This window comes from Ostrinia furnacalis, unplaced genomic scaffold (genome assembly GCF_004193835.3).
Source record: "Ostrinia furnacalis isolate ACB-3 unplaced genomic scaffold, ASM419383v2 OfSCF3663, whole genome shotgun sequence".
Classification (NCBI taxonomy): Eukaryota; Metazoa; Arthropoda; class Insecta; order Lepidoptera; family Crambidae; genus Ostrinia; species Ostrinia furnacalis.
This window is the reverse complement of record NW_021133902.1, coordinates 130,039-144,804: the sequence shown is the minus strand read 5'-3', so window position 1 is coordinate 144,804 and position 14,766 is coordinate 130,039. Positions and strand designations below refer to the sequence as shown.

Genomic DNA, 14,766 nt, shown 5'->3' with positions numbered 1-14,766 from the left:
ATATAGATCAAAGAATTTGTAGGGAGTCAAGCGTTGCGCGCGGCAGAGTGCAACCTGCTACGGCAGACGCAGTTCCGCGCGCATCTCCCGCGATTCGGCCAGTTATAACCGCAAGGTTGGCATGGCCATGGGTGGTGGTGGGTTGATCAACTGCCCGATTAAACTATCAGCCGACGAAAAATCCACGGTCTGCGCCTAGGCTAAAGCGTATCGAGTTCCGAACCTACGGGAGGGTAGTTGAGAATCACTCAGAAAATGATATCTTTTTCTTTTTGATAAGGAAGAACTAAGCAATAAATGAAAAATATTTCAATATTTCGTGTGTTAAGTTTTTATTAAATCTAAATAGTTAATACATAAAGGCACCTGCAGCGATAGAAACTAAAGCCTATTCATGAAAATTATCTTGCAGTTCTTCGTCATTTGTATTCTTCTAGCAATACTAAAACCAACTAAAATTAATCACAAATAAAATGTAATTGTGACATAAAAATAATTATTTCTCATTCATCACAAATAAATGTTTAGTTTGACAAATCAAGTGCATTCATTTAATTAAATGTTAAAAGGAAGTCAATAAATTGACTCCTGTTGTGATTACGTGAAGCAAAATAGTATACGTTCAAACCAGTTGAAGTTTAATGTTTATTCAACACGATCTGACAAGCTCTCATCGTATTAGACGTTATAACGATAAGCTGGATATAAGATAACTCCGGTGCTTAGCATGGGCGACGATCGGGTCCGCGACGACGCGGCGCCGACTTGAGGATGTTGTCCACACGTAAGATGACCTCAGCGGCTTCGGACGCTGAGAGCAGAACCTGGCGCTTCACTACGTAGGACTCGGTGATGCCTAGTGTCTTCATGTCGCCCACGCGGCCGTTCTCCATGTCTGATAAAGGAGATTAGATTGTTAGCTACGGGTAACGACTTAAACATATCTAAAGAGAAATCGATAGCATGTATAAAATTTAGTTGCTTATAAAATTACATCACTAAAATAGTCCCATAGTGTTCTCGTCCTGCTCGTGGCTGGCCCGCAGACGCGCGACTAGCTCGGCGCTGTCATAACCAGCGTTGTCGGCCACGGCGCTATGGCGACGGCTCAGTCACCGCCTGTCTGACGTGTGACGTAGTAACAACAGAGCACTGACCTACTCCCATGGTGTCCCCATGCCACGGCAAAGGCTTCAGTCGCCTACCGACGATTGACATAACAACCAGACCACTGACCTACTCCTATGGTGTCCCCATCCCACGGCCAAGGTTTCAGTCGCCACCTACTGTCTGACGTGTGACGTAGTAACAGACCACTGACCTGGTCCAAAAGTCGTCTCGTCCTGCATCGCCTCCTATAGACTGACGTGTGACGTAGCACCCAGACCACTGACCTAGTCCCATGGTGGTCTCGCCCTGCGTCGCCTCCTATAGACTGACGTGTGACGTAATAACCACACCACTGACTGACCTAGTCCCATAGTGTTCTCGCCCTGCGCGTGGCTGGCCCGCAGACGCACCACGAGCTCGGCGCTGTCGTAGCGACGTAACAACCAGACCACTGACCTAGTGTCATGGTATCAGCGTCACCATCCCACAAAGGCTTCAGTCACGTAGTCTGACGTGTGACGTAGCAACCACTGACCTAGTCCCATAGTGTTCTCACCCTGCGCGTGGCTGGCCCGCAGACGCGCGACTAGCTCGGCGCTGTCGTAACCAGGGTTGTCGGCCACGGCGGACGACAGCCGGCGCAGCGCCACGGCGAAGGCTCAGACGCCGCCTCCTTAGCGTGTGACGTAGTAACAGAGCGAGCACTAACTTAGGCCCTTGGTGTCCCCATCTCACGGCCAAGGTCTCCTATTGTTTCACGCGTGACGTAGTAATCAGACACTGACCTAGCCCCATGGTGGTCTCGCCCTGTGTCGCCTCCTATAGTATGACGTGTGACGTAGTAACCACTGACCTAGTCCCATAGTATTCTCGCCCTGCGCGTGGCTGGCCCGCAGACGCGCGACGAGCTCGGCGCTGTCATAACCAGCGTTGTCGGCCACGGCAGACGGCAGTCGGCGTAGCGCCACGGCGAAAGCTTCGGTCGCCGCCGCTTCTTTGCCTGGAGTACGCGCGGCCGCCTTCGATACGGCTTCGGCCATTAACATCTCGCTGGCACCTAGAACAATTTGTTGAAGTTGTAGATTTGGCAAGATCGAAATTGGAACTTCTTTGAGAGAGAATTATGTCATACAAGTATTTACAGTTTAGAATTCATATTAATTTATCATGCTCACTCAAAGTGAGCATTAACAATAGGAACTACAACAAAAAAGACAGACAGCATTGCCCCTAACTTTAAAAACAGTAAACATAACTAAATACACAACTACATGCGGTAGATCTATGACACTGGATGCGGGCAGCGCAGGACAGGTCTTCGGAGAATTACTTGGGGGCCGTTTTCGTCTAGCAGCAAATTATGTACTATAGTTTGATAACTTGATAAGTGTATTACATTATTTAAGAAAGTGTCCACTCACCTCCGCCATAGACAACTTTGGGCTCCTTCACAGTGGCGGCGAGCACGCACAATGCATCGTGCAGCGAACGCTCGGCCTCGTCGATGACCTGCTGCGTGGCGCCGCGGATGACCACGGTGCACGCCGAACCAAGCTCGACGCCGGAGAAACGGATCAGGCACTCGTCTCCGATCAGCACCTGCATTTGTTTATGTAATTTAGTCATCTTCTTTTGTCTTTCTTAAAAAACTGACGTCATAAGCCACTTTTAAAACTTTAAAAGCCACCATGAGCCTAGGTGCGCGCAGATCAGCGATGTTTAGTTGGCCGATAGTTGGGTATGGAAATGCGCACACTACACTGATTTGGTATCGGCCGATTCTTCATACAAATTGGAAATTGATCAAACTATCGGCCAACTGAAAGTCGGTGGTCTGCGCTTAGGCTAAAAGTCACCATAAATGTTTACTATAACTCAACAATAGGTACACAAGTGCCAACATCAGTTTTATAGGACCAATGCAGAATCATAAAAATCAAGCTTACAATGTACTAGGCAAACTGGAAATAAATACACAAAATTGACAAGTCTTGACTCTTGCAGTTTCTCATATAGCTGTTATATGACAAACTGCAAGAGTAAAGAGTTCACATAAGGTGTCTGTCTACTATGTATTGTGAAGTTTATTTAAGTCTGAATTAATAAATGAGCTACTAAATTTCTTAAGTTAAATGTAGTGTAACTGTAATATTGCAATATTACATTACCTGCTCAATAACTTTGCAGTGGCCCAACTTGACTTTGTCTGGTGAGTCGAATGTGGAGACAATTTCACCACCAGTGACAAGAGCCAGCCTTTCAATGCCGTCAAAGTCTGCGTGTTCAATAGCCATTACACCAGCATCGGCAAAAAGCTGCTCGGGGTAGTTGTAGATCAGTTGTCTGGAAGGAAGAAGTAAAATAAAGATCATAATTTAATCCATTTTTACCTGTTTTTATTTGACTATTGATATCAAATGAATATTAAATGAGAGTAACCCACCTGTTAATAAATACATTACATTTGTGTGCCAAGATTTTGTTTACTTTTTCTTTCATTTTCTCTTTCTCAGCAACTTCAAGCTCAGCGATTTTAGCCATAGAGTCAACCTTGATTGTGGAGCCGAATACTTTGATTTTGTCTGTGTCCATGGGAGTGTTGGCAATCAGAATATTTGCATTCTCAACGCGTTTCGGTTGATGTACACCAACCTATTTAAAAAAAATATATAGTAAAAGTTTGTGTACTTTTCTATCAACAAGAAAAACAAAAGATATTTTTCTTTACCTTCTTATTGAGTAGAAAACCTTCATCCAAGAATGACTCTTCCAATAAACCACCAGATATTTTAATGATTTGAATAGCCTTGAGGTTGCCAGACCCCTTGAGCCTCAGAACTGCATCGACTGCCAGCTTAGTGAAGTGCCTAAAAAGTCAAATCAAACATGAAACATGTTTATAAGAACAACAAAATATTTTCTCGTTCAAAAGCTCTCCTAATAAATAATCATCCCATGATAATAATTTATTAATGCAATAACTTACTCTTTGTGGTTTGACAAGATCTTTGAGCTTAATGTGGTGCGAGCAATGTTTTCCAAGTCAGCTCGGAGAGCAGCATCATTGAAGTTTTTGTTGTGATCAAAACTGGCTTCCGCCAGAGCCTGCTTAGCGGCATCTACCGCAATGCGCCATCCAGCAATAATGGTTTGAGGGTGCAGCTTCTGTTCAATAAGTTTTTCAGCTTCGCGGAGTAATTCTGCAGCTGAAAACCAAAATTGAGGTTTTAGACTCAATAATCAAGAAGACCTTTTCATTTCCCGACGTGGTTTAGTAAATACTATATAATTATAATAATATACCTAATACTGTTACTGAAGTAGTTCCATCTCCAACTTCATCGTCCTGAACTTTAGCCATGTCTACTAAAATTTTGGCAGCAGGATTATCAACACCAATGGACTTTAAGATAGTGGCACCGTCATTTGTGACTTCAACCTGAAATAAATAATTCACAAATTAGAAAATGCCTTTGAGGTTATGTTTGTTACATTCTTCTATTACTTAGATGTACACAAATGGTAATATTTATAACATTTTTTTCCATTTAATTACACACCTGGCCCGAATTTCTGCCACAAGAAACCAAGATTTTATCCATTCCTTTGGGGCCCAAGGTGCTTTTGACCAAATCACCAATAGCGATTGCCCCAATAAAGCTGGACATACGGGCTACTTCAGCTTTTTCTTCTTCTGCTTCATTTTTCAAAATTCTTATCGGGTTTAGCGAAACCTGAAGATGAATCATTCAGTTAGTAAGTCACATGTGCAACAGTATACGGGCCGACACCAGTAACATTATTTACTGAAAAAGGAGAAGTTTCTAGTTTTTCGGACTTTTGACTGCAGTTTGACTATAGATCAATGAATAAATTTTCATTAATTACTAACCATTTTGATGTTTAATTATATAAAGTACACGAATATTGAATATTTCTTGAAGCCGAACACAAACTCCGGCAGCCAAAAAATTTTATGTCAAAAAAAGCACGGGGTGGAAACGCCATAGAGTTTGACAGCTCCATAGAGAGTGAATTTTTTTTACAGTTCCGAGAGGAAGTGACTTTTTTTATAGTTGTTCTTTGTATGCGACAATGGTCTTTTGCGTGTCTGGAATCAAGTTAGTAAACAATTTCGAATTACAACTCAACTTTTATTTATGAATTATTTTATTGAATCTATTGCATTCTATAAATGAAATGATTATTTAAAAGTATATTAATTAAAAGTTGTAATAATTTTCACTATAATCCCTTTAGTTCCGTCTCAAGTCTACAACTGTGACATTATTAAAAAAATAAACGTCAAAAATTTTCATCGAAAAAACGTGTTTTTCTTTAAACAAATTTTATCTAATTAAAATCATTAATTTCTCAATCATTATTAATAAGAATTACATGTGCATGGATTGCCTGTTGGATTGATGTTTGTTCAAGAAGAAATTTCTCTCAAGTAAGATATCCACTCGAGAAAGGTTATTGCAGCTTGCAGCAATGTTTTATCAAGTATTGAACCACACTAAGGATTAATTCTTCATTACAATATCATTCATAACTCCATTTAAATCAATGAAAACTAAATATGGATCGTTTTATGGAGTAACAACATACTTTGGAGTTTGGACCCAAAATACAATACACGTAGGTACATTGCAGGCATAGATTGCAGGACACAGTGAATGATACGTGTTTTATACAGTGAATCTAAGTACCTATTTGTTTCAGATTAATATCGAACTTCGAACTTATAAGGTGTTAAGCTGTAATTACAATAAAAGTGCTTGCTATGGAATCACCGGTGCTGCTCATTATTGTCAACTGTTACTTAAAATCCAGATGAACCAACCTTTACTTCCTATTCAAATAAGTTTAGAAGAAACCTTTATAAGCAATAAAACCAGACCAAGAATGCTTGATCACAAACGATGAACTCATTTCATTTGCAGGTTATGCCATGACATAAATGCATTAAATTAGGAAGATCTGTATTGGATGAATTACCCAGATAACTATTAAAACAACTTCTGTTGATAAGAACATTTGGTAAGTACCTTTAAAATTTAAAACACCCTCAAAATTATTCTAAACCTATCCTCTGACGCTTTTCGACTAGGATCAAATAGAAAGATCTAAAAGTTAATTATTTAATTACAGATTGGTGGAATCCAGATTCTGTGAATGTACATGTAATTGATTGACAAGTACACATTTGACAAGGTAAATTAATTTTATTTAACAAAGTAGTGCAAATCTAGAAACAAAACAGACAGTAGGTAGGTATGGTAGATAAGACAGATCACTTGTTTATCTGCTGTACTCTTTATAATATTAGTGTAGAATGTAGATGATGTGGGAGATTACAGTCTTACGGTGACATGTGCATCTTTTTGCTCTAAATTTACAAATATTTTATAATTACGTATCTTAAATAATTATTATATCAATTAAAAAAATAAGTTCAATTTTAACTTCTACCCTTCTGCCTCTACCTTCGCACTCACAGCTTTCTGCATAACCCAGGGGTCGACTGGCTGAGAATGCTCAAATAGCATTAAGTCCACCTTTTGTACTATTTTATTGTGCTATAAAGTTTTATAATTAATAATATTTATATTTTACAGGTGGTGAGAAACGTGTAGATCTGGCCTGCTTACAGTGGCTATTGGATTGGACAGAACCAAAGTGAGAGTAAACGTGTGAATTTATGGAGAACATTAAACTATTTTACTATAAGTCATAACGCAACTTATTTTGTATGAGTTACATACAAATGTCAAGCCGTGAGTAAAAACTGAAACAATGTACTGTAATCACAATAGTAACTGTAATCTTTTAAAATCCAATAGTTTTAATACTTATTGATATACAAAATATTTCATGTTATATTTCATCAATAAAGTTTCATTTGATACTTCAATAGTTTTATTTTTAACCGCAATACATGAAAAGGAACGGATCATAAAAAAGTATGACAGGTATATTTAATCTGTGGGCGGCAAACGCCATATTGTATTCAGCGCCACCTACTGGACAATCTAGCTCGGTACCAGTTTGTTTATCGTTCAACCAATACTAGGGCCGTTTCCTATCTGTCTTTAGACATACTCTCTAATCTGTGAAAAAAAGCAAGAGCTAGCAAACAAAGACAAAGAGTTATGCCATAGAGTATTAAGAAATGTAGTGGTGCGGTACAGCGAGCTAATCAAAGAGCTAATTGTAGCTCAATCCAATGTGCAATGTTCGGTCCGAGCGCGAGCGGTGCTGTATCCACAAACGTGTTCGTGATGCATTTGACGTTCGTTTGAGACTTGAGAGAAAGTAAATTTCTGTCACGTCAGCTTTTACGTAAAGACGCTGTTGCGCTGTTGCGCTCCGCTTACATTTCAGCATCTTTTGAATTAGCTGTCATAAGTTAACTCTAAACGATACCGCGATACGCATTTGTAAAAAGCTGATTATCGTTCGTCGTCCAATCGCAATGCAGTTGAAAATTTTTAGCGCAATCGGGGCCCAGTGAGCTATAAGGTGAGCTATAGGTGTACCAGAATCTCATGGCAAACAAAAATATTGGAAAAGTGTCTTTTTCATATGGCAATTGTCTATGGTTTAATTGTCACCTGTCAAAGAAAATTATGAAATCTGTCAGTCGCTGCAAAAATTTTGTAATCTCTTCTTTACTATTTGTTATTTTTGTGAAAAAGTCGAAAAAGCTCAAGCAAGTCATATTGTTTTCAATGTGAATTGTAAAATAAGGCATAATTCAAAGTCAATCTTTGATTCTAAACGCGCCGTCGAGTTGACAGTGAGTTGGACTGAAATGTTTGATACATTTAGCTTATTACCCAACTGCGTCAGAAGGAGGGTTATGTTTTTTTATTCTTACTTAGTAGCTGCTTTATCGATGTTTTCAGGTATATCTCACAAATTGGTGCAGAGGAATTGTCAAAATGTTATGACCATGTAAAGAAAATTGAAAAAGATTTCATCAAGCAAGATTGAATAATGGAGAAGTTTCTAATTTTTTTCTTTTAAATAAACTTGAAATAAATATAAGTAAAACTAATAATTATTGTGAAAGAATCATGAAAATATATCTACAAATAAATAAGTTACAGGGCCCTAAAGTTGCGCATAACTATTCACGACGTTTTGATTGGTGTATTCACGCACGACAGTCATTTGGGGTACAAACAGTAAATCACCCCTGATCCAGTGCTGTTGACAGATCCATATTTTTTTAAAATCTATTTCTATTTTTTTAAGTCACTCAAGATTCTTTCTTAGTAAAATTTTGTAACCTTTTTTTAAATATACCAGACCTGGCCATTTATACAAAAAGAACGGCACCGCCTGTTCCAATTCCACGCCAAAATAAGTATGTAGGTAATTTAAATAATTAATTTCACAGACATTTAATGATCGATTTAAAAAAAAAACTTTACCGTCTTTTTAGTTTTGGTATATCTCTTTATCTTGATCATCTATTGAAGAACAAGAAATGCAAGTGGAGTTCTTAAAATCGTTTTCTAGTTCTGAATGAAGTGATAAAAGTATGGTGCATAATAAAATTAGTTACTTTAAGTAATATACGATTTATTTATAACAACATTCTTCATACACATACCTACCTAAAATGTATATTCGTACTTCATGTTCATTAATATTAAAGTCATAAAAGTAAAAAATTAAATAGTATCAAGATCGTTTATTCCAATTTCCCCAGTATTGCTCTCAACAAAGTTTATTTTCCCTATTTGCCATGAGATTCTGGTACACCTATATCACAAAATAGCATAGCATAGACAATAACCGTGTGTGAGTGACGTCTAGTGTTGCCAATTCAGACGTTTTCCCTCCAATCTAAGGGGAAAATAAATGGGATGGATGTTTAGGATTTTTTTGAGACTCCATATTTTTTCAAAATACTTCATCTTTACACCGAGCCTTCACACACTCACACAGTTTCACTCTGTCGTTAATTGTATATTTTTAAGAAAGTTATGTGATTCTTTCCAACTAGTGGATTAATATTAGACTTTTCAATAAATTAATAAATAAAAATATCAATAAAAAACAATTCATTTTGTTTTTTGAGATATAGTGTCCGACCGAAACTAGTTTTACGACCGAAACCGAAAACGAATTTCGGCAACGGTGTCTATTTCGGCCGAAACCGAAACCGAAACCGAAACTTCCTTACAAGGCTCATATTTTGAGGGAAAAATAAAGAAAACGTTATTATAATCAGTCTTTATTGTTTTCTCTTTAAATTGCATTAAAATTGAACTTATAAAGCGCCTTTTCACTCTAAAAGGTATCAAATTATGTATTAAAAAAGAAAAAGAAGGAATTATAGTCTAGATTTTTTTTAATTACTCGCAATATACAGGACATCTACATAACCCGTCCCACACTTAATAATGTCTCAAAACAAAATTGGTAGTACGTAAGTTAGTATCTACTGTACTTGCCACTTGGATACCTTGGTGATAAATTATACTAAAATGAACTTTGAAACTCTGAATCCATAATATTATCACCATGAAATGCACTATATGTATAGTCATTACTAACTACCTAACTAATATTTGTTTACGTACAGCATTTGCAAACCAAAAAAAAATTATAGGTTATATTTAACTTTATTATAGTTTTATCAGTCATATTGAATGTTTTTGTTTTATGTTTACGACCCGCTCTTATGTTATAACGAGATAAAACTTACCAAATTCAAAATAAATCACTCGAAAACTCGCCACCACAACAAAACAAAAAAAACTAACAGCAAACAAACAAGCGAGCGAATCACGACATGCGACATTGGCTCTGATCGGATCACGACATTGGCACGGAAACTCCCGAATGGACATTCGGTTTCGGTCGTAGTTTCGGCAAGTTTGCCGCCGAAAACGAAACTAAACCGAAACTCGTGTTTTTACCGAAACTCAACCGAAAACGAAACCGAAACCGAACATTCAGTCGGACACTATTGAGATATTTTTTAAAATATAGCGGGATTTTAGGGGGTTTTAGTATAGTTTTAGGGATTAATATTTTTATGTTGGCCACACTGGTGACGTCATTTCATGTGTCATTCTAATTGCCAATTTATTGCTCGCCATTATTTTTCTGTTCCTTACTTTTTCTTTGTTTTGTGTTGTAGATTTTCATAAATTTGTAATTTTTATTTAACTACCAAAATGGAAGAACAAGGAGGAAGTTCTGCACCAAGAGTGAGTGACAAACGTTTGGCACAAACCCAGGCAAAAGTAGATGAAGTTGTTGGTATTATGCGTGTCAATGTCGAGAAAGTTTTAGAAAGAGATCAGAAGTTATCAGAACTGGATAATCGAGCAGATGCCTTACAGCACGGGGCAGCGCAGTTTGAACAACAGGCTGGGAAACTGAAACGAAAATATTGGTGGCAAAACTTGAAGATGATGTTGATCATTGGTGCTATAGGTGCAGTCCTGCTTATCATAATCATTGTGTACGCTACCTCTGGGGGCTCGGGCACTGCTGCAGCGCCGCCGGCAGTAACCGAATCCAACAATGCCGGTCGATAATCACATGATGTATACTACAATTAAGCGGGAATATGCCTAAACTTCAAAGTTACTATTTACTGTATCTACAAAGGTGAATCTGTACCTACTTATTAATGCAGACCAAATTATGACTGAAATATTTTTTTAACATGAGATTATTGATAACGCACAATTTTCTATATTCCATTTTGATACATTTTTGATAGGTACATGTATGAAAGTGTTTATTGATACTAAAGCATAGCACTATTTTTGAAAGAATACTTTATTAAAATTGAAATATTGCGATTTAACTAATTCAGATTCTAAAATCTTTCATAGATTCTCTGTAAAGTGGCCAACTGATTGTACAGTTTAATGTATTTTGTGATAAGTAGTATTAATAAATATAAACAGAGCTTATTTATTGGCCAGATTAACCCGAAGAACTGATATTTACAAATTTTTAGACAGTGTAATTATCATAACACCATTTGTTGCTACTTGATGTTAATGTTATAAAAATATGTATTACTAATAATTGATGTTACAAAATTTCTGCTGTTGTATTTATAAACTGTTTATTGCACAATGTATAAAATATGTTATAGCACAATATGTAGTTAAGTTTATCATTGGTACACTATGTTTCCATATTTAAACATTAATTAATGGGAAAGGTTTTAAAATAGTTATCAATATTTTATCCTCATTTTAATTGCATTTTCATTTTACATAGGCACAAGTTTGGGTGAATCTTTATAGGGACCAACAATTTTGCCTTTGTACAGCACAAGTTCCATACAGTTTAATTTAGTTCATAGTTAATTTCACAATACAGTTGTTGAAACGATTATTATAAAATAATATTGGTTATCCTAGTTGTTTTGTATTACTTAAGATAATAAATATTATGTATTCTTCATTTATGTTTCGTTTCATTTCATTTCATGTTGTACCTAATAAATGTAATGCATAAATGTACATTAGTCATTTTTCAATGTACAAAGCTTATCTTATCAGTAATTTGTGTTGAGCAAGATATACATGAACTGGCATATTTACCAAGAACAATACAATACATATATTTCAATGAGATAAATAGTAAAAGAAGTATTGAGATAATAGAGGGACTCAAATAGCTGTGTATCCTGTGCCATAGAATTGTTGCCCTATAGTTTTTCATTAAGTAGGTAAGGGTTTTCCTGCCCATTATAAATTCGTCTTTCCTTCCCTAGAATACAAGGAAGGCACATTAAATAATCGAAGTGTAACTGATACATGTAGGGGAACCTGTTGTACTTAGGCCAGTTTTTCGAATTTTGATTTTTTGAAAAATAATGGTGATAGTTAAACTTGTCTAGTGCAGTTATGTTTAAAGATCATTTAATTAACTACATAATTCATTCATAAAATTGTGTATAATTCAAAAAATTTGGGCATACTAGCTGCTAGAAAAAAAAAGGGAAAACTGTCCTAGGTACAACAAACCAGATGTACCTTGGACCGTGTACATTGTACCTATTTAAATTTAAATAAATGCTTATATTCGCTTCAATTTATTAATTTTCTGTTAAATTATTATTTGAAATACCAATTATTACAGTTATTAGCAACAATATCTAAGTAAAAGTATTTTTTAAAAAAGATCCTCATCCATATTTTTTGTACTAATTATTTTTCACAATTTTTTGGCAACAAATCACTTAAGTTTAAGCCGGCTCTCCAGTCCATGTTTAGCCTTACACAACCGACAAAAATATGACAATATTCAACATTTTTTCTAGAAAATTTTGTTGAATGTTGATATGTTATGTCGTGTAGGACAAAATACGCGCTGGAGTGGCTTTAACTTGCAATCTAGTTTTTTTTATTTCTTATCATTTAACATAAATTCTAGCAAAATGTCCATTAAAACCGCTTTATCAACAAAAGTAATCTTAAAAAGTCATATGAAGATACATTAAACGTAAATTTAAAAAACATTAGAAATTAAAAAATATATATCAAAAACAGACTTTAAATTGCTATTTTGAGGTCTTCTGGGCATTGTATCTATAACAGTATAATATGTTTCTTTTATTACAATAAAATTCTCATTAAAATGTAATGAAAATCAGTGACCAAGGTACATCGCTAGTTGGGTGGTCAAGGTACAACATTGCGACTACTTCACTTAATAAGCATAATAAACCCACTTCCATTTGAGCTTAGGATCAGAAACTCATATCGTCCAGTAGCTAGATATATAAAGATTATGTTCTAACTATAACCGTTTTGTCAAACATGCAACATTTTTCATAAATTGACATGAAGTAAACCTCCAAAAACTCACTGCGTCAGTGTAAAATATTAAATTACCATTTTTTCTTGTACTTGCACGGCGTCGGCGAATCTTAGCTAACTTCACGTTAATGTTGACAAATAACGTATGTAATACCCTAGACAACTTTTCATAAAACCGCATAATTTAAAAAATATATACAATTGTTTTAGGTACAACTCTGTCCAAGGTTCAACAGGTTCCCCTACCTATGTACCACATTGAAAAGCATTGTTGTGTGCGTGACGTAGCAGCCAATAAGTAGGTAGGTAGGAGGAAGTTATGGAAGGTATTCGCGCTTACGCAGTCTCAGTATACGCCTACGCGGTAGTATCTATCGTTTTACTTTATATGGTGATCCAGCATAGGAAGTGATATGTTTGCAAAATTTTAATTATGATGTAATGTAGATAATTTTATAGGCAAATTCTTTTTCATATAATTTTCATATTTGAAATATTTACTTTAACATTAACTATTAATTATTGGCATTCTAACGGTGTTGGTAGATATCAGAGCCCCGATTACGGTAACTTTTAACGTCTACAATCCAGACACGCTTCTCGATTCTGCGATACGATTGGTCGTTCAACAGCGTACGTCAGCTGTTTTGACCAATCGTATCGCAGAATCAGAAACGCGTCTGGATTGTAGACGTTATAAAAGTTACCGTAATCGGGGCTCTGGGTACCTACTTACTAGCTCTATCTATAACCCGTAGCGTAATCATGGTTTAAAAAAAAATTGAACCGACCAAGAATCGAACTTGGGGCCATACATAAATTGTCTTCTTCTTCTTTGCTTTATGGCGATGAACTTGTGTTAATATTGTCCTAATACACAGGTAGGTCTATTACTCTGATTTAACTTACTTATAATTTTATGTTCCGATTTCGACCGACCGTGTGAACATGTAAGGTGAGCTCGAAGCACATCTACGAGTAATATTAAATGTCATCGAAACTTTAGAGGCTTTCTTCCGCGTAGGAAATACGCTAGCATGAGGTAGGCCTGCCTACCTGTTCCGCTCTGCTTGAACTCGACACCGTTCGGCCGGGATGCCAAATGTGTCTTTATTGACCGACTTAGTCACACTTTGTTATTTGAATGAGCCTATTAAACAACTCCAACGCCCTAACAGATTAACACGAATCCTAACATAGATATTATTAAAAGAGCGCTTTATAAGTAGTGTTTAACCGCCCGTGTGGTCTAGTACCTAAGTAGTAAGACGTCTTAGGCCGTAAGGTCGCGGGTTTGATTCCCAGGGCGGGATTTTTTTTTCTGCTGCGTTTGATAAGTAGTAGGTGGTGGGTGGGGCTTGTTCTAAGTCCACCTAATTAGCTACCAGACCACCATCTTCCTAAATATGGCGTCGTATCAACATTATGTACCTATCAGCAATGTTGTGTTCAGGCAGTTGGAGGGTAGATAGCCAATTTTTCTGTGGTTGTGGCTGAGGGAGGATTATGCACGAAAGCTCGCTCGCTCCACCCTAGGCCTGGTCAGATTCCTCCAGGTGATAGCTTCATTGTGGTGTGGGTTGTGTAAACTGTTTATTTCCAGCCTGTGCCAGTAGGTAGGTCTACCTACCTATCTTTAGTAGCTAACGAAGTACTAAGTAGGTAAGTATCACATCAGGCATACAAAACAAAACCTCCTTTGTTGTTATCTACCTACTTATCTTGCCGTAAATTCATAGGGCTTGTATCAACCTACTCGTACCATCTGACTTTCTATTTTACCTTAGTAGGTAGTATTTTACCTTACCTAAGTAGAAAGTAGGCTGGTGGAGGCCATCATTCA

General features: G+C 36.7%; 2 protein-coding genes and 1 long non-coding RNA gene across 7 annotated transcripts; 2 read left to right on the top strand and 1 right to left on the bottom strand.

Moving 5' to 3' along the window:
• Positions 1-315: 315 nt before the first annotated feature.
• CCT2 (chaperonin containing TCP1 subunit 2) lies at positions 316-5,020 on the bottom strand. The gene is made up of 10 exons (XM_028311960.1): positions 5,003-5,020; positions 4,671-4,844; positions 4,414-4,549; positions 4,097-4,316; positions 3,839-3,977; positions 3,554-3,762; positions 3,279-3,453; positions 2,532-2,709; positions 1,964-2,167; positions 316-895 (listed from the first exon to the last, which is right to left on the bottom strand). Exons 1-10 carry the CDS (start codon positions 5,003-5,005, stop codon positions 723-725), a joined length of 1,611 nt encoding a protein of 536 aa, XP_028167761.1. The 5' UTR covers positions 5,006-5,020; the 3' UTR covers positions 316-722.
• A 402-nt stretch (positions 5,021-5,422) lies between these two features.
• On the top strand, positions 5,423-6,905 carry LOC114358085 (uncharacterized). Of its 5 annotated transcripts, XR_003656358.1 has the most exons (5): positions 5,423-5,751; positions 5,836-5,862; positions 6,057-6,153; positions 6,265-6,327; positions 6,732-6,905. It is a non-coding gene; the product is annotated as an uncharacterized LOC114358085 (long non-coding RNA). The 5 variants fall into 5 exon arrangements; XR_003656359.1 differs by lacking the exon at positions 5,836-5,862 and having other exon boundaries at positions 5,423-5,563; XR_003656356.1 differs by having other exon boundaries at positions 5,836-6,153.
• A 3,275-nt stretch (positions 6,906-10,180) lies between these two features.
• Positions 10,181-11,560, top strand: LOC114358086 (synaptobrevin-1). Its single transcript, XM_028311961.1, has one exon. It carries the CDS (start codon positions 10,311-10,313, stop codon positions 10,674-10,676), a length of 366 nt encoding a protein of 121 aa, XP_028167762.1. The 5' UTR covers positions 10,181-10,310; the 3' UTR covers positions 10,677-11,560.
• Positions 11,561-14,766: the final 3,206 nt, after the last annotated feature.

Bases quoted from the DNA above. Each gene is read 5' to 3' on its own strand.
- CCT2 (XM_028311960.1), bottom strand. The intron at 4,550-4,670 runs GTGTGTAATTAA...TATTTATTTCAG, and splicing joins GTGGCAGAAATTCGGGCCAG to GTTGAAGTCACAAATGACGG. The intron at 3,763-3,838 runs GTAAAGAAAAAT...TTTTTTAAATAG, and splicing joins GTTTTCTACTCAATAAGAAG to GTTGGTGTACATCAACCGAA.
- LOC114358086 (XM_028311961.1), top strand. From the start codon at position 10,311: ATGGAAGAACAAGGAGGAAGTTCTGCACCAAGAGTGAGTGACAAACGT.